Below are 20,350 nucleotides of genomic sequence, written 5' to 3' on the forward strand. Positions count from 1 at the left end.
GTTTATGCTGCAGTTATTTTATTTCTGTCTTATTTTATTTGTCTTAAATCCCTAATATTATACAAAAAATTCTACTGAAAAAGATTGAAGTTATTAATTTAAGAGTAAAGTGACAACAATCTCTGTCGCAAATCATAAAAGAGTACAGAGAATTAGCAACGTCCACAAATAGGAAAAGACTTACTTCCCTACTTGGAAAAAAAAAAACTTTTCTTTAAAATTTTTCATATCAAAAAATACATCAGAAAGCAGCCATTGTTTAATCAGCCATTACAGTACATTGACTGATATTCTGTAAGTGGAATGCTATCAACTTATAATTTATCTGAAACAGGAGAAATGTAAAGATTAAAATTTAAAACTTGACCTTTAGCAGACTTGAGTGCACTAGTTTTAAGTGAGACTAAACATAAACTTAAATTATTGTTATAAAACTGATTTGTACAGTTACCTCTTATTACATTCAATGGTTCCCTGGAGTGCAAGGTGTTCCCTTCTATATAAAAAGGAAGCAGACAAAACTTTTTTTTTTTTTTAAGATTTATTTATTTGTGAGAGAGAGCATGAGAGCACACCAACAGGGGGAACAGCCGGCAGAGGAAGAAGCAGGCTCCCCACTGAGCAGGGAACCTGATGCAGGCTCAATCCCAGGACCCTGGGATCATGACCTGAGCTGAAGGCAGGTCACATTTAACCAACTGAGCCACCCAGGTGCCCCGAAGGCAGACTCTTAACTGACTGAGCCACCCAGGTGTCCCAGACAAAACTTTCTGAAACTTTTCAGAGTATTACAATGCTTCAAGAAGTACCCCGAATACATCCAAAGTGTAACAAAAAAGAGAAAATCAAGATTTCCCCTCTAGGTCATGATGAAAAGCTCTGTAGAATGAGGGTGGGCATCACACAGTTTAAGCATGCCTTAGAGTAGGCTGCTGGGGTGGGATTACAGAATGACATGACCTTCTGCAAAGTTTCACAGAGTGCCTTGGAAATTAAACAACCACCACCTTCCAGGGAATCAATAAGCTGCAAGTCTTCAATTATTTATATTCGTGAAAAATATTTTAATTTGTGAAAAATGTTTCTAGCATCACCTCTGATTTTGTCTATAAAGTTCTGGATCTTGTCCAACTTTACACTTTTGATAACAAATAAATGCTTCAGAGTTTGTATTACAAATAATCTAAATCAAGATATTTAATTTTAAACTTCAAGCAAAGTGTCCCTATAAGCCCAATTCTAAAATATCCCAATCAACCACTTCTGTTCTTTTACCTGTCATGTAGTATATATAATTTTTTTTCATAAGAGATAATACGCTCATATTTTCCAAAAGCTACTAATTTAGCTGCTTACCCCACAGTCCTAATTCTGAACTGTGGCTTATTCTCCAAATTGATTTCTTAAAGCATTACGCTCTACTGAGTACCTTTTTCTACGTTCATCAACCTTTTCCCTGATGACACTGCCTCATTTCTTTAAGATTAAAATTTAAGACGCTAATGTCCCCAAACATCTACCTTCACTTTTACCTTAGTAAAAGTCAGGTTACTTCTCCCTTCCATGGCTAACAGCTCCCCACCCTGTTCTTGCTTCCCCTGCCTTCAAATGAAGGTCCTCCCTCCTTCTTTTGCATTTGAACACTGAGCTCTCCACCCGTTCCCTCCTCTCAGCCTCTCAGTATGTTTGTGAAAATACAAAGTAAACCTTCGGTTAACATCTGCCCTTAACATACAATATCATTCTCAATTCTGTATTCATACAATTTCTCCCCTGAAATTCTGCAACTGTCCCTCCTGCCTAATCATAACTTGACCCCATACTGATCGTTAACCTCAAGATCCAGCAAATACCTAACTTTAAAGGAAGCTTTCTCAAACTAACAACCCCGAATAAAATTAAGCCTTATGCCATAGTTTCACATCACTTACTTGTACATTTTATAAATGTATACCATTTAGAATATTGTTATATAATTCTTTTCTTTTTAATGAATTGTTTTAGTAATTTTTTTAAGTTTTTTTTGTTTTTTTTTTTGTTTTTTTTTTTTTTTAGTAATCTTTACACCCAGTGTGGGGCTCAAACTCACAACCTCGAGATCAAGAGCAAGAGCGGCATGCCCTTGGGGTGCCTGGGTGGCGCAGTCCATTAAACATTCGACTCTTAATCTGCCTCAGGTCATGATCTCAGGGTGGTGGGATTGGGCCCTGCATCAAGCTCCATGCTCAGCGAGGAGTCAGCCTGAGATTCTCTCTCTGGCTCTCCCTCTGCCCCTCCCCACTACTCGCTCATGTGTGCTCTCACTCTCTAAAATAAGTAAATAAATCTTTTTTTTTTCTAAACTCACACGCTCTTTCCAACTGAGCCAGCCAGGCACCCCTATAATTCTTTTCTAATTGTTACACATATTCCTATACACATTCAACTATTTTATAAACTCTTCAAGGACAATAACCATGTCTCTTTCTTTTCTATTGGCTATAATCATGTTTCAAACTTGGAGTTCAATAAACGCTTGCTTAATTAATTTATCCTAAAACCATCAGAAAAAGAGGCATGACAACAAGCTATGTAACTGCCATATACAACACAAAACACACTGCACACAAAGCAGAAACTATGTAACATATTAAGTTAAACAAGCATTTATTTTTCAGAATAAATAATTAGTATAGTGTGTAATATATAGTGTAGTTTAATAATAGCTTTATTATATAGACAGAATGCATTACAATGGAAATAACACTGGAATAATGAGTGCTAAAGTCAGAAAACCTAGGCTCTGACCCACACTCTGCCATACACTAGCCATTTAACTTTGGGCAAATCACTTAACCTCTCACAACAATGAGTAATTACTGTGTACTGTGCCAAGCTCACAGGGTTATTATTAGGATACAATAGCATAATATACATGAAAGTGCTTAGAAATTTATTTTTTTTAAGATTTTATTAATTTATTTGACACAGAGAGAGAGACAGCCAGCAAGAGAGGGAACACAGGCAGGGGGAGTGGGAGAGGAAGAAGCAGGCTCCCAGCGGAGGAGCCTGATGTGGGGCTTGATCCCAGGACTCTGGGATCATGCCGAGCTGAAGGCAGACGCTTAACGACTGAGCCACACAGGCGCCCTGAAAGTGCTTAGAAATTTATAAAGAGCTATATAAATGGTAATATTTTAATGATGAACTTAACCTCCAATTTAAGATAACATTTTATTTTAAAATGTGAACTTAAGAAAGAAATTAAGGGGCAACTATTTATGCTGTAGAAGAACTCATCACTGAATAAAATAAATCACTGTGAGGTCCAGGAACTCAAATTCAATCTAGAGCAATTAAAATAGAACTCAACTGCAAAAATGTGCTTCGCATTCAATTTTTTAGGGAGACATTTATTACACAAAGCAAGGTAGATATTTGAATCAGTCCACAAAATCACAATCACAAGTTCATTCCATTGAATGCACTAAGAGCGCCTTCACCTTCCAACATAATCAGATGCTGCAAAGTTTATCTGGCTCCATTTTATAACCTGATACAATGCACCATGCCCCACAGTTGAAGGGGTGAACCAGCACATGTAGGAAATACTAGAGTTGACTCCAGGTTTACAGGAAAACATGTGATTAACCAGGACACAGCCCCATCTGATGCATGTAAGAATTCCTAAATCTGTTTTACAGACCTATTGTTTATGGACATAAAGAGGTATGAAGGAGCAGAGGGAGCAGCTGCAAGGAGGCTGAGACTTATTTGTAGCATTGGTGACAAAGTCAAATATGAAAGTTTCAGGATTTGTTTGAGTAGCTATTAGAATCATTTTCAAGCTCTCTTAAGGTCAACAAATTATCACGGTATCCAGACAGACTAAAATGTTATATGCAATTTCCTTTTGCCCTGCCAAGTCTACCTATAGACCATCTAAGACAAGACATTACAACAGGAGTCAGCTACTTTCCTGAAATGGATTACGAACCTTCTCATCCCTGTTTTTATGTCTTTATATAGATGAGGGTTTTAATCAAGAAGAATCTGGAAGGCAGATATATTCAAAAAGGTCATGAGCACAAACCACCAATTGAAGATTCAAATAAATCAGCAAACTCTCCCTTTTAAATATTAATCTCCTGAAAAGGCTACCGTAATTAGCTTTGAGCTACATCCCAGCAAAAGAAGGGGAGTGAGCTGAAGAGGGGAAAAGAAACGAGGAGAGCAGGAGGGCACAGAGAGGTGAAGATCACATATTAGAAATGCAAAAAAAGGTAAAAAGACACCAAGGACAAACTTCACCAACAGCTACCAACTATCCATCTTCCCTCAGAGCAAGACTATTAATAGAGAAAACGAAATTTTGGTGCTACATGTTTTGGGGGCACTATTTTCTTAATGCAAAGTTATCCAATAGTATTAAATGTAAACCGGGGTTATGCATGGTAACTGAAGAAACTATAGCTTCCTGGCAATTTTCTATTCACTATAGACATGATATAATGAGGAGAAAAAAAAAGAGTCTCTGCAAGGCAAGAGACAACAATTGTTGGAGAGGATGTGGAGAAAGGGGCTCCCTCCTACATTGTTGGTGGGAATGCAAGTTGGTACAGCCACTCTGGAAAACAGTGTGGAGGTCCCTTCAAAAGTTAAAAATTGAGCTACCCTATGATCCAGCCATTGCAATACTGGGTGTTTACCCCAAAGATACAGACGTAGTGAAGAGAAGGGCCATATGCACCCCAATGTTCATAGCAGCAATGTCCACAATAGCTAAATCGTGGAAGGAGCCGAGATGCCCTTCAACAGATGACTGGATTAAGAAGTTGTGGTCCATATATACAATGGAATATTACTCAGCTATCAGAAAGAACGAGTTCTCAACATTTGCTGCAACATGGACGGCACTGGAGGAGATAATGCTAAGTGAAATAAGTCAAGCAGAGAAAGACAACTATCATATGATTTCTCTCATCTATGGAACATAAGAACTAGGATGATCGGTAGGGGAAGAAAGGGATAAAGAAAGAGGGGGTAATCCGAAGGGGGAATGAAACATGAGAGACTATGGACTATGAGAAACAAACTGAGGGCCTCAGAGGGGAGGGGGGTGGGGGAATGGGATAGACCGGTGATGGGTAGTAAGGAGGGCACGTATTGCATGGTGCACTGGGTGTTATACACAACTAATGAATCATCGAGCCTTACATCGGAAACCGGGGATGTACTGTATGGTGACTAACATAATATAATAAAAAAATCATTAAAAAAAAAAAAAAAAAGAGTCTCTGCTTCACCAAGTCTATTAAAAAGTATACTGAACTAGATCTTGAATACATAGTTCCTAGTTTTGGTTTTGACCCTCTTGACAAGTGACTTTAGTCACTAAATTTTTATCAATGTTCGCATTCACCTAAACAGTACTTCTTGAGTACCTAAAAAATAAGCTATTGTAGAGTTTCTCAGCCCTGCGTGCACAATAGAATCACCTGGGAATGCTTTTTTTAAAAAGGGTTCTCTTGGCCCCTGAGATTCTGATTTAATTGGTCTGGGGTAGGGCCCAGGCACAGGTTTTTAAAAAAACACTCCCTTGCGATTTTAATGTGCAGCCCAGGTGAAGAACCACAGGTCCATTTTGTCTTACATATATGTGAGGAAGAGCAAAATAATGCAAAAACCCCTCCTTGCTTCCTTTCAAATTTATCAATTTTCCCTTCTTATCCAATTTAGTTTTACCCCAGATTCTCAGCACCCCACACCTAGATTATCATAATACCTTCCTACCTATTTTCCCTTCTACCAGTCTCTTCCCAACCCAATAAACCATTATATGCTTGCCTAACTAATCAGCTTGGTTCTGAAACATTATCCCACTGAGGGTCATTTTAAGTATAATAATACCAACAAACAGAACTGTTTTCATCAGAAGATACTATATATGTATATATATATATATACACACACATATACAGATGTATATGTATGCATGTGTATGTGTATGTATTATCTCAAACATGCTCTATTTTTCTTCAGTTCCAGTGTACCCACCTTCATTTATACATAATTAATACTAGTCTCTTTAAAAAAAAAAAAAAATACTAGTCTCTTTACATACAAAAATATTGCTCCTAAATAGTTCATGACTGATTTTTGTCGAAAATGAATGACAAATGAATCACAAATTTCTCATTTGATTTTTGAAGGGTTCACAATATGTGAAGGGAACACATATTCAACTGAAAAAAAAAAGGAAAATGAGGTGGAATCAACTCAAAAATTCTGCGTTACCGTAGACACTGATAAAGTTTAGGATGAATGAATGCTTACCAAGAACAAATATTGCTCTGCTTTGTGTTAAAGCTTGCCTCACAAAACCAAATGAAGGCTTAAAAGCCAAAGGTTATAACCACATAAGATGAGATTCATGTTTATGAAAAACATTAAGCAATATGTAATGAGAAGACTGAACAAGTATATGACTTATTCCCTGCCCTTAAGGAGCTCTCCAGCTTCTCAGGGACAGCATGACACAAACATATAAAGGAAATAAAGCCAGCACTAGCAAGAAAGTGGTAAAGATAGTACCATAAGAACTCAAAAACAGGAGACTGCTATGGACTAAGGGAGTTAGAGCCAGCTTCCTGGAAAAGCTGGGGCTTGAACAAAATTAAATAGATGGAGTAAAGAGAAAAATCCCAAGTATGTGGGTGACCTTCTACAAAGATGAGGCAGAAATTCATTAAATATATTTGAGGGACAGGGAGTTGACCTAGTTGGAACAGAGGGTTCTATGTAGAAGTGATTGGGGCGGTAAGGTTGCAGTAACAAATTGGAGCTGGACAGTGAAAGCCCTGAATCCCAAGCCAGGATGCTCAAACTTAGTCCCACAGATAGATCCTTTACAGGTTATAAAGCACAATAAACAAAACAATATATCCTCATAATGATGTAGTCTGAAACCATTTTCCTGAAGCCTTTAAAGAGCATACCAAGTCCTATAATATTTTGCCAATATATTCATAAATATGTGAACATATTGTTTAGGAAATCTGTTCAGAGTGAAGGAGTAAATACTCAAACATGCTTTCCAAAATGCAAAATCAGTGATCGATTACGCATTCATAGTTCTTAGGATAATTCCTAAGAGAATAACTGGGTGGAAGGCTTCAATTTTAGGCTTTCCTCTTCTCCCCACCCTCCTCCAAACACATACCTAAATTTAATATCCAGAAACTCCGCTGAAATAGTGTTATTCTGAAAATAAGAGGCCTTTTATTACTTCTCTTATGGGTGAATTTACTTACCGTACTGTTTCAAAATTACTATACCTATCAAAATAATTCTGTCCATGATTTCTTTCAACAAAGCAAATATAAAAGATAACAAATGCAAAGATTATGAAAAGCAAAAAATCCTTTCATCAAACCAAAATGTATTTACAATAATCAGCATTGGTTATAAGGCAGAGGGGAAAGAGGGTATGTTCATAACAAAAAATGCCATCCACAACAAAGAGTACCAGAGAGTATACGAAGAACGCTACAATAGCCAATTTCTCAACCAAAATAAGCCATTATCCCACAACTCCCTAAAGAATAGAGTTAATTTTGTTTCTCAAAAATGCCCTCAAATTTTTTGGCTATTTCTGCTATAAAAATTAAGACTCTAACGTAACTCAAAACAAGGATCCTTTCGCCTAGTAACCAGACATGTTAGTGATTGATGATTTCATTTGCTACTGCAACAAATACTAATTTAACCACCACTACCTTCTCAACACCAGGAAAATGAAAAATCTCAGTCTTTAAAGGCATACGTGACCAGAAGGCAAGAATATTCTAGGATGATTAAAACACACAAAGTAACACATAAAAACCGTGGCAATGCTGCTGCCGTACGACGAAAAGGAATATGCCATTCTTCCAGGCACGTTCGCCTTTAAAGAATATGTGTAAATTGTGATTTTATTGTCTTCCCCCCCCCCCCCCGAGAAGATGAGAACATCCAGGAGAGTTGGAAGTGCATTAAGGAAGGTGTCAATACCTCCCTCCCTACTCCTTACTGGAGCAACTCGCTTTAACAATAATGCTCTTTCACCCCTCACATTCCGCCCTATTTCCATACACCCTACAGTCAGCAACCCACCCACCCCCACCACCACCGTTCCCTTCTCTCCCCCTCACATTCACGAGAACAGGCTGCTCCGACTTTGTCAGTCTCGCGGCCCCCGCGAACCCGCCCAGACCAGCGGAGTCCAACAACGCAGCCACGCAGCCACCCACATCCCCCACCTCCTCCTCCGGAGCCCAGCTTCCCCTCCCCCCCCACCCCGTCCTGTCACCTGCTTGGGTGGTGTCCGTCAGGTCGTAGCCGCTGCCGGGGAAGTCTCGGAGTTTCCTACCACTGAGGCTCAGGATGCCGGAGTTGCCCGCCTCCTCCAGGGCCCGGTCCAGGCTCCTCACCGTGTGTTGAGGCTGCAGGCTCCCCGGGTTCCACTGCGGCCCGTTGGGGAACGGCTGACCGAAAAGAGTCGGTACCGGGATGGGCACCACCAGGGTCCCGCCGCCGCCGCCGCCTCCCCCTCCGGCTCCGCCACCTCCCCCTCCGGCTGCGCTACCGCCACCGCTACTTCCACCTCCACCACAACCGCCGCCCCCACTGTTAACACCACCTCCCTGACTCGCCGCCATGTTCCTGGGAGAGAGAATAGCCCCCGACAATACTCTCAGCTTGTGCCGCGAGTGTAGGGGGTTCTTAGGACGCATGCGCAGGCTGGGGGGCGGAGGGGGGGCGAGGTAGAGGGTGGGAAGGAACCAGGGGGCGGGCTGGGAGGAGGTGTTGGGTAGAGAAGAGACGGTGTTCCAACGTGCAGAACGCTCGCTTTGAGAAATGTGTGATCAGGGGAAGGATGCTAAATCTCGATTCCGCTGCTTTGGGTACCAAGATCTTGCGAAACGACACCGGCTTAACTACAGGTCATTTAGCGGTCTGTCCCCAGATCTGTAAATTGCTTCACCTTTCTCGCTCTGCAAAACAAAGGCAAATATATTAGGTAGGGGTGAAAGGGACTCCTTTCAGAATATGTTGAAACGGCATTTAGAAGGACTATGAGCCACCTTACTGAAACGCTTACCGCAAATGCCTCAGGAATTGTTTATCAGTGTTGACACGGAGAGAAACGGTGGAAGGTTATTTGGGGAGGGAAACTGGTGCAGAACTGAGTTTTAAGCATATATGAATTTTGCCATACTTTAGAATTCCAAAATAGGAAAAGATTTTTTAAATGTTTTCAAGGAAGCCTCTCGTTTCAGTATGTGTGGGTCTCAGCCAAACTGCTGCCTTCCAAAACTTGGAAAAGTTCTCTGCATTCTGTTCTATCACTCTTTGAAGTTGTGCCAAGATTTCCAAAATATCTCAGGTTTCTTCTCATCATGTCAGTATGGCTGATGGAAAACTCTTTGATCGTTAAACAACCTTAAAGTTTATTTTCGAAATAAAGGTTTTGGTTTTAGGTGGAATTCTGTAGGTTTAACACTGGGGATAATAAGCTAATCAATCTTCCATTTTAGAAGGTCATTTTTGGAACCTGAACCCAACCATTCAGGCCACTATTAACCCTTCTACCTCCACTCAGAATACTCAAAACTTTTTCACTGATAGTAAAGTGACCCCCCCCCGAAAAAAAAACTATCCGAATATTTGGGCATATTCAATCATCATCAATTTGAATATCCAATGCATCTCTTTTACATCCATTTCAATTTGAGCAATCTGCCAACAATCTCATTTTCTTAGAGAAATCACAAAAGTTTATCTGCCATTGGATCTACTTTGGGGAAAAATGCAGGAAAAAATGTGTGGCCATCCATACAGGTTAATTAAAATGATTACGTTGCAAGAAATTACATTTGCCATAGGCATGACCCACAAAAGGAGCAGAACTGAGAATCAGACTCTTCAGTGAATTAGCTAGTGAAATCAAAGTACTTAAGCCCACTGGTGTCAGAAAGAAATGCTGTACCTTATATCTCATCTTTATATCACAAATCAAATCAAGTATTACTTGAGAACTTCCAGAATCAAGAAGGGGAGAGGACAAACTAAATTCATTCGTTAGAGAAAAGACTAGGAAAGGAACTACTTTAATAATAATTACCCAATAGGAATTTTAGCATTATTTAAAACAATGTATTGGACTCCAGGAAAAATATGACTTCAGGATATCTGTCAAGTGAAAAAGGCAATGTATAACCAAATTTAAGAAGTAAAGTAATCTTTCAAAGAATTAAAAGATAGTCTAAGTGCAAAAAACAGGAAGCCTGCAAAGTAGGTTAGGTATACATGAAAATCAGACAAAATAACACATTCTAGAGCTCTTTCACAAGAACACCAAGGCCATAAGGAGTATTAAAAGATAAACTGAGGCATATTTTAAAAATTTAAGAGTTGATGTGAACATTTATCAATTTAAATTAGGCAATGCCAAGCCAGAAGTGGCTAGGAGTGCTCTGCCAACAGGAACCAGGGGAAAGACATGTAGAAAAAATGGGGAACCGAAGAAAGGAAATTATCTGATCGGCTATAACCTAAAGCTAGTTGGCTGTTTGTGATTGGTTGTCCTCAGCATTTTGACTTCATAACCTTGAAGCTTTTATAGGCTTAGATTTTGGTATGCTTAAGTAAGTCACCTTAGCAATAGAGCCACCTAAGTGTAATGGCCCCCTTGTTTCATTCATTTAACAGGAGGTAAAAGGTTTAGAAAAAAAGAGTATGAAATTCATTTTTTTTAAGATTTTATTTATTTATTTGACAGAGAGAGAGACAGCCAGCAAGAGAGGGAAAACAAGCAGGGGGAGTGGGAGAGGAAGAAGCAGGTTTCCCAGTGGAGCAGGGAGCCCAATGTGGGGCTGGATCCCAGGACCTGGGATCACACCCTGAGCTGAAGGCAGACACTTAACGACTGAGCCACCCAGGCACCCCAAGAGTATGAAATTTAGAAATTAGTTCCAACCACCTAACTGACTGTAATACTCAGAAAAGTGTCTTAAAATCTGTGTACCTCTGTTTCCTCTTAAGTAACACTAGAAAATAACAAGAAGAAGAATATTTAAAATAGTGCTTACTATTTACCAGGAACTGTTCTAATTGCTTTGCATATACTAAGTTATTCAATCCTCATAACAACCCTGTAAAATAACTACTATTATTCTTCCATTTTACAGATGAAGAAAAATAGTATATAGTTCACATAAGATTGTTCTAAAAATAAATAAGATCACATATGAGCTATTACTCCATGCCAAGAAACTATTCTATGCAAAGAATAGTATAGCATTAGGTACTCAGTAAATGTTTATCTCTTTATTATACCCTTGCTCCTGTCATAAAAGAAAACTAAATAATAAGAAATATACAAATAGAGAAAGTCAATGGAGAAATCAGTTAATTTCTTGATAATTGTGTGCAAAAAAATATTTGACATATTGCATGATTGCATCAGTCTATACTAGAGAATATTTTGCAGTGATTACCGCTTCAATGTTATTTCTGATCTGGACATATTGATAATTGGTTAAATTAGAGTCAATACTCAGCATTATCCAAGCCAAAGTTAGAAAACGAATGTTGATAAATTACCAGGACTAGACGACATATATCAAAGATTACAGAAGGAAAACAAGGGGTTTTGAACAAAATATGCAGCCTCTATTAAATAAAGCACTGGCAAATGACAAAGATGATTTGTATTCAAAAGAACTCTAAAGGCGACTTCTGAAATCCTGAGCCAGTTTATAGTCACTGCCATTCCAAGCAAATTGTTAGGTGCCCAACATCGCTAAATAATATAGAGGAGGAAAAGCACAGTCCAAAGCTCCAAATTCTTCTATCAGAGAACAAGATTATTAGGACAGACCACAGGATGTTCTTACCAGTGTGTAAATAAATCAAAAGTGAAATATTTATCTCAGGCGCTAGAACAAATCAAAGAACCTGGGGATTAAATAGATCAAACTATAGTATGAATTTTTTTTTCCATCCTGGTTAGAATCAGGAAAGAGCCATGGGAGTCTCTACAGTTTGTTCCCTGAAAACATCAGCTCAGTTAAATGCTAAATCCAGGGAGAGGGGTGGCTGGCTGCCTGGTTCAGTCCGTAGAACATGCTACTCTTGATCTCAGGGTTGTGAGTTAAAGCCCATGTTGGGCATAGAGCTTACTTAAAATAAATAAATTCAGGCAGGGTGGGGGGACGCCTGGGTGGCTCAGTCAGGTGGGCATCTGCCTTCAGCTCAGGTCATGATCCTAGGGTCCTAGGATCGAGCCCTGCATGGAGCCCTGCATCGGGCTCCCTGCTTAGCAGCAGGGAGTCTGCTTCTCCCTCTGCCTCTCCCCCTGGCTTGTGCTCTCTTTCACTTACTCTCTCTCTCTCAAATGGATAAATAAAATCTTTAAAAAAAAATTCAGGGGGAAAAATAAGAAATAGTGGATATCATCAAGGTATATATCAGAAACTCAAAAAAAACTTTTTTAAATCAACAAGGATATATATTTTTTTAAAATATTTTATTTTTAAGTAATCTCTACACCCAATGTGGGGCTCGAACTTATATCCCCAAGATCAAGAGTCACATGCTCTACTGACTAAGCCAGCCAGGCACCCCTGCAAAAGCTATTAATATACCCCATGCTGAACTATTTCACAGCTGCAGCTAGAATGAGATGTACGGTTCTGCTCACTACGATCTCAGCACAACTCCTGAATTAGAGAAAGCCCTGAGAAGTACGCCTAAAATGATTAGAGAAATGGGGATCAGGGAAACTCACTTGGCCCTCCTCTCTAGTAACTTGATCTTCAGTCCCTTCCAAAATCCCTGTTCTGGTATGGGACCTTCAGAAGACTATACATTAACTTATTTTAGCATAATTTATAGCACACTGTTTACAACATCCCTGATCCTCCTTCGCCTGTCTGTCTTTGCTTCTACCCTTGCAGATAAACCCTTGCATTGCTTTAACCAATCTTAACAAACTCACTAACCCCAAAGTTAACATTTATTAGCCCCAAAGAGATTTGGACAAACGTATCGACGATCACTATTACTTAGAAGAAGCTCATGCCTAGTCTTTAGTGCTGACATCAGCAAGCACTATTATATTCTATCTTGGTTAGAATCCCTGCTATGACACTTACAAGATACGAGATAGACAAGTCTTAACTCTCAAAGTTTTGATTCCTCATCCATAGACCAGAAATCATAACACTATTAGCTATTTCATAGGATTGTAGTGAGGATTACATGAGATAATTACATAAAACCCCTACCATATTATAAAGGTTGTTATTATCTTTTTTCTAGGTTCGCTTTATCAATAGAATACTGAGCTGAGTGAACCATGAATTGTCAGCATGGCACTTCTTAAATTCTTTTTTACTATTGTGCCACCAGCGCTAACAAACATTTTCCTCCGTGCTGCTGTTGAGGTTACATCCTTGTTAACTAACCCCAAACTTCCACCTCTCCTAACTTCTGTGTTATCACTTGCAATCCCATAACCCAATTCCAATTCTTATTTAATGTCTCTAATGCAATTCCAGATTTTGACCTCTGTGTTTCTAGTATGTTGACCTGATATCATGACATCCATTTAAATATCTGTTCCAGGGAGCCTGGGTGGCTCAGTTGGTTAGGCAACTGCCTTCAGCTCAGGTCATGATCCTGGAGTCCCGGCATCAAGCCCTGTGTTGGGCTCCCTGCTCAGCAGTTGGGCTCTGGTTCTCCCTCTGACCCTCCCCCATCTCGTGCTCTCTCTCTCTCATTCTCTCTCCCTCTTAAATAAATAAATAAAATCTTAATAAATAAATAGATAGATACCTGTTCCAAATCTCCATAAAAATATATCTTAAAATGGGGCAGCTGGCTGGCTCACTGAATAGACCATGTGACTCTTGATCTTGATCTTGGGGTCCTGAGTTCGAGCCCCACATTGTGGATAGAGTTTACTTAAAAACAAAACAAACAAAATATGTATATATATAGGTCTTAAATATTTTGTTTTGTGTAAGTGACACAAGTCTGTTAAACATTCTGAAGAGCTTTCTTATTAGAGGAGCAAGTAAAAGATACAGAGTATAGAATTTTGCTAGTTTAGCTTGGCCAAAAGAAAGTAGATAAAACATCACATTAGATTATTAAAACTGTAGGGGCACGTGGGAGGCTCACTTGGTTAAGCATCTGCCTTTGGCTCAAGTCATGATCCCAGGGTCCTGGGATCAAGCCCTACATCAGGCTCTCTGCTCAGTGGGGAGCCCGCTTCTCTCTCTGTCCTCCTCACTCCTGCTCTCTCTTGTTATCTGTTGCTCGCTCTCTCTCAAATAAATAAATAAAATCTTAAAAAAAAAATTTTATTTATTTACTTGACAGAAAGAGAGACAGTGAGAGAGGGAACACAAGCAGGAGGAGTGGGAGAGGGAGAAGCAGCCTTTCCGCGGAGTAGGGAGCCCAATTCGGGGCTTGATCCCAGGACCCTGGGATCATGACCTGAGCCAAAGGCAGATGCTTAATGACTGAGCCACCCAGGTGCCCCTAAATAAATAAAATCTTTAAAAAAATTTTTTTAAGATTATTAAAATTGTAATGTCCAATTAGAAAACATAAAGTTGAGGAAGATTTTTTTTTAGTCTCCTTTAGTATTAAATTAGAAAGTCTCCTTTTTATATATAAACATGGAAACATGCCAAAATGCCTTTTGGGCAATCTTGTCTTGTAAAATTATCTTCCTCTTCTTGCAGTATGTGAGAGAGAATAATGAAGTAGGGCCTTTTTAAGCAAAATCCAAATTCTTAATAGGAAAACCTAGGCAACAACCATACTACCTATAAGCCGGCTGTGCCAGTGATAGAGAAAAACAGACATTAGTGGCATTTCAGTAAAACATATTAAAAGAATTATGATATCACGCTAGATAAAAACCTCAGGAGAAAATATAAATCCCAGAAGGGTTTAGATTCTTTATTTAATTAAGTAGAATGATATAGAAACATGTGGCCCAAAACCTGTGTATAAAATGTAGGGTATGGGGCCCCTGGCTGCCTCAGTCAGTGCAGCGCATGATGCTTGATCTCAGGGGTCATGAGTTTGAGCCCCACGTTGGGCATGGAGATTACTTTTAAAAAAATAGAAGGCTGTAATGAAATGATGAAGAATCAAGTTGGGCATCTACCAAAGTCTAATTATATTTGTTCATCTTAAAATTTGGTTCAAATCTTCATTATTATATGTAGCATTTATTTCATGTGAAGTATGCCTGGTTTACAGGTTTATGTTTTATGCTTCTCTGTCTCAATAAAACAAACATATGACATAAATCTCCTGGGACTGTGACTGAGGTTTCACCTGGTGGCAGTGTACCCAAATTACAAGGGTTTTGTTTTGGTTTTGTGTTGGGTTTTTTTGTTGTTTGTTGGTTTTTGGTTTGATGATGAAATTCCTTTTAAAGACTATCTATAAACCTAAAGCTCCAAGGTCCCCTGGCTTGCTTGGTTGGTGGAGCATGTGACACTTGACTTCAGGATTTCTTGAGCTCGAGTCCCACATTGGGTATAGAGATTGCTTGAAGAAAAATAAAAGTCTTATAACCCTAAAGCTCTAAAGTGATAACGGGGTCACACATGACCCTAAAATCCAGTTTTTCCTCCCTATGTGGCAACAAGACTATCTCTTCTTGACTACAGTCATAATCATGACCCCAGTTAGCCTATTTGTAGGTTGTCAGAAGGAAGGGTCAAAGCTGTGTTCCATAAACAAGAGAGTGTGTGATCAAATATTGCAGGGTATTTTAGATGTGTTTTGTTTTGGTGAGGAAGTCAGAAATTTCACTTTTCACTTACCTTATAGGTTTAGGTTGGGCAATGCCAACCCTTAAGAGCTACTTATTTCTGCTTAAGTACTTTGTCTACAATTATGATATGATTCCACAAAGTAAGAGAAAATATATTGGTTGTGATGACCTCATGTTTTACACTTCCTGGCTTTAACACGTGCAGTTAATATAAGAAAATAACATACTTTCCCACTCTTTTGTGGTTTTAAAAATCTCTTTATTGAAATAGCTAAACATAGTCATTCATTAATGGAGTAGATAATTCTAAGGTACTAATTACTAAACAACTAGGTTATCCTTGATGACTTAATCGACTTCTTCCACTTTGTACATCTTAAACACTCCTTAATAAAATCTTCACCTTAAATACCTCTACCTAGATTAAAGTCTTTTTCTCCAGGACACATACATAGAGCACCAAAGGACTTTAAAATTTCCTTCGTTGGCAAGGGCTTCTCCTACTGGTCATAAGCAATAGCCTTTTGTTTTGTTTTGTTTTGTTTTGAAAGATTCATTTATTTATTTGAGAGAGAGAGAGTGAGCACACGTGCTTGCTTGCAAGTGGGGGTAGGAGTTAGATGGACAGAATCTCAAGCAGACTACCCACTGAGCACAGAGCCCTGAGCACAGAGCCTGACCCAGGTGGGGCTCGATCTCATAACCCCAAGATCATGACCTGAGCTGAAACCAAGAGTCAGACACTTAACCAACTGAGCCACTCAGGCACCCCAAGCAATAGCCATTTAATAGGTTGGCAAAACTAAAGACATAAAAGCACCAACCTGTCTGACTAGTAACATCATCTCTACCACTATAACCTTCATTCAAGTCACTGTTTTTTCTCAACTACTACAGTAGCCTACTAACTGGCCTTTATGCTTCTGCTCCTCTACGACTTAACAATTATGTGGCCTTGGGCAAGAACCTCAGCCTCTTTGTGCCTCTTTTGTCTCATCTGAAATATAGGCATGATAATCCTACCTACATTACAGGGATATTGTGAGGGTTCGAGTTACTTAATATACGTAGAGCACCTAGAAGAGTATCTAGCACATGGTAAGCACTCAAAGAACATTTGCTAGTATAATTGTCATTATCGTTAACATACTCTGCTTGTTAGTAATAATAAATTATCTCTTTCAATTGCACAAGAGTCCTGTGAAGTGGGCATTATCATTATCCCCATTATATAAGTGAGGAAACTGGTTCAGAGAAATTAAGGAACTTGTCCAAGGTCTCAGTTGAGAAGTGGCAAAGTAAGAACTTGAACAGAAGCGTGGTTGACTCCTAACCCTAGGCTTCTAACCACTGTAACTTCTGGCAATAATATATCTGCATTAGTGTCCTTTCTCAGTCCAAAAAATCTTGGCTGCTTAGCTCCTTCCAAGTTATCTCCATATAACAGTAATTTCCAGTTGCTAAGTACTGCCTGGTTAACTTACATTAAATCCTTAAGTTTATTCATTAACAACTTCCATCGTGTTTTAAACCAACCCACTTTCTTAAATGTACTTATATTGACTGGTTTCTTTTTTGAAATACCATAAACCCAAGATTATTACAATGGCCTTTTTAAAGGTTTTATTATTATTATTATCATTGTGAAAATTTACCCATAGTCATAGTTCACGAAGACAACCAGGGGTTGGTGATAATATTTTTATGGATTTGTTCCCAGGTTTTCCTGTGGCATAAATGTTTATTTTATTTATTAATTATGATATATACAAATACTTATAATAATTTACTTCATAAATTCATATAAGCATTTTTTATTATTGCATACTCTTTACAGATATTATTTTTAAAGTTTACTTATTTATTTAAGCAATCTACACACCCAACATGGGATTCAAACTCACGACCCTGAGATCAAGAGCTACATGCTCTTCAGACTGATCCAGCCAGAGACTAATCCTCCTTACAGATATTACAACTATATACTGCATATTATATATTTCTCTATATTACATAACCATATACTACTTGATCTGTACATCTGTTATTGCATATTTAGGTTCTTACCAATAACCCTTTATTATGCATAACCTTGCTTTTTAAGATTATTATTAATAAAGCATTTTTCTTATTTATTGTTTCCTTACACTAAATTTCAAGAAACTCAGTTACTCAATTGTAGGGTAGAAATATTTCAAGTCTCTTAATAAATATTGTCAAGTTGTTTCCCAAAAAGTTAGAAGCTACTTACACTGTCAATAGCAACATAAGTAAGAATATTTTCCCAGTACTGGGAATGTTCCGTGTTTAAATATCTTTACTATATTATATATGGCATACACACAAAAAAAAGAGTGCAGTTCTTCTGCTTTAGGCCAATATAGCCTAAAGGGACCAGATTTATTGTCTTACCCAAAATAACCAAAAGCTTGGACAAAGTATATGAAACTATGGTTTTCAGGACACTGAATATCAGTCAACAAAAGCAGTAATCCATGAGGTATGAGACAAATGAAGTGAGACCTACAAATGCTCAATTTTATTGCTCTGAGAGAATTTCCAGAAACTTCCTCAACTGGAATAAAGAAGATCTATGAAACACCTATGATTAATAAACTTGATGGTGAAAGACTGCTTTCTCTCTAAGATCAGGAACAAAACAAGGATGTCCACTCTCACCAACTCATTGAATATTGTACCGAAGTTTCCAGACAGAGTAAGAAGGGAAAGAAGAAAGAAAGAAAGAAAGAAAGAAAGAAAGAAAGAAAGAAAGAAAGAAAGAAAGAAAGAAAAAGGAAGGGAGAAAGGAAGGAGAGATAAAAGGGGAACAGGAAGGTAAGAGGGTATGGGGCATGGAGAAACGGAAGAAAGAAGGGAGACAGGGAGGGAGGGTGAGAGGGAGAGTTTGAGGCAGGCAAGCATCCAGATTGGAAAGGAGTCTTTATTCACAGATGATATGATCATCTATGCAGAAAATCCAATGGAATCTACAAAAGAACTAAAAGAACAAATAAATGAGTTTGACACAGTTGCAGAATAGAAAATCTGAGGAAGATGTGAAAGACCTGTACACTGAAAACTACAAACCATTGCTAAAAGAAATTAAATAAGTCATAAAATAAGATAGATAGATGATAGGTAGATAGATAGTTAGATTATAGATAGATAGATATCATCTTCAAGAGTTGGAAGACAATATTTTTATGATGTCAGTTCTCCCCGAAGCCTCAGAAGGCATTTTTGTAGAAAATGGCAAGCTAATTCTCAAATTCATATGAAAATGCAAAGGATCTAGAATAGTGAACACAATTTGGAAAAAGAAGAACGAAGTTGGAAGACTAAGAATAGCAAAATTCAGGACAAAGCTACACTAATCAAAACAGTGTGGTACTGGTTTAAAAATACAAAAATAGGGGCACCTGGGTGGCTCAGTCAGTTAAGCGTCTGCCTTCAGATCAGGTCATGATCTCAGGATCCTGGGATTAAGCCCCACATCGGGCCCACTGTTCAGCGGGGAGTCTGCTTCTCCCTGTCACTTTCCCTCTGTGCTTTCCCTCTCTTTCTCTCAAATAAATAAATAAATAAATAAAATCTTTAAAAAATAAAAATAAAATAAATTAAAAATAGAGATATAGATCAATGGCACAGAATAGAAAGTCCAGAAATAAATGCATACATATGGACAAAAGACATTTAACAAAGGTATAAAGGCAAATAAGGCGTGCCTGGGTGGCTGTCAGTTAAACATCCGACTCTTGATTTCAGCTCAGGTCATGTTCTCAGGGTCATGAGATTGAGCCCCAAGTCTGGCTCCGTGCTCAGCAGGGAGTCTGCTCCAGATTCTTTCTCACTCCCTCTCCCCTTGCCCCTCCCCCGCACCTGATCACATTCGCATGCGCTCTCTGTAAAATAAAATAAATAAATATTTTTTAAAAAATAAAAATAACGGCAAATAATTGGAAAAAAAGATAGCTTCAACAAATGCTGCCAGCACAAGTAAATATTCATGTGCAAAAAGGACAAACAGAGATCCATACCTCACATCACATGCAAATACAAACCAACAGTGCATCATAGACTAAAATGTAAAACCTAAAACCTAAAATAAAACATAGGAAGAAATATCTATGGCCTTGATTTTAGGCAAAGATTTCTTAAATATGACACCAGTAACACAATCCATAAAAAATTGACAGATTTAAGGGGCACCTGGATGGCTCAGTCGGTTAGACATCTGCCTTTGGCTGGGGTCATGATCAGGGTCCTGGGATAGAGCCCTGCATCAGGCTCCCTGCTCAGCAGGGAGTCTGCTTCTCCCTCTGCTCTCTCTCTCTGTCAAATAAATGAATAAAATCTTTTTTTTTAATTGACAGATTTGACTTTATCAAAATTATAAATCTCTGCTCTTTGAAAGACAAAGATCCTTGTTAAGGGAGTGAAAAGACAAACCACAAAATGAAAGATTATTATATTCATTATGTTAATCATGGTGATGGTTGCATGGGTATATACCATATGCCCAAA

General features: G+C 38.5%; 1 protein-coding gene across 2 annotated transcripts in view; it reads right to left on the minus strand.

Annotated features, from left to right (window-relative positions):
- The window catches only part of LRCH2 (leucine rich repeats and calponin homology domain containing 2), a 108,692-nt gene extending 100,014 nt beyond the window's left edge, over nucleotides 1–8,678 (minus strand). For both annotated transcript variants that reach the window (XM_026478860.4, XM_026478858.4), the window contains exon 1: nucleotides 8,330–8,678. In XM_026478860.4, the coding sequence (XP_026334645.1) occupies nucleotides 8,330–8,678 (349 nt within the window). The remainder of the gene's footprint in view (nucleotides 1–8,329) is intronic.
- Nucleotides 8,679–20,350: the final 11,672 nt, after the last annotated feature.

This window comes from Ursus arctos, chromosome X, assembly GCF_023065955.2.
Source record: "Ursus arctos isolate Adak ecotype North America chromosome X, UrsArc2.0, whole genome shotgun sequence".
Classification (NCBI taxonomy): Eukaryota; Metazoa; Chordata; class Mammalia; order Carnivora; family Ursidae; genus Ursus; species Ursus arctos.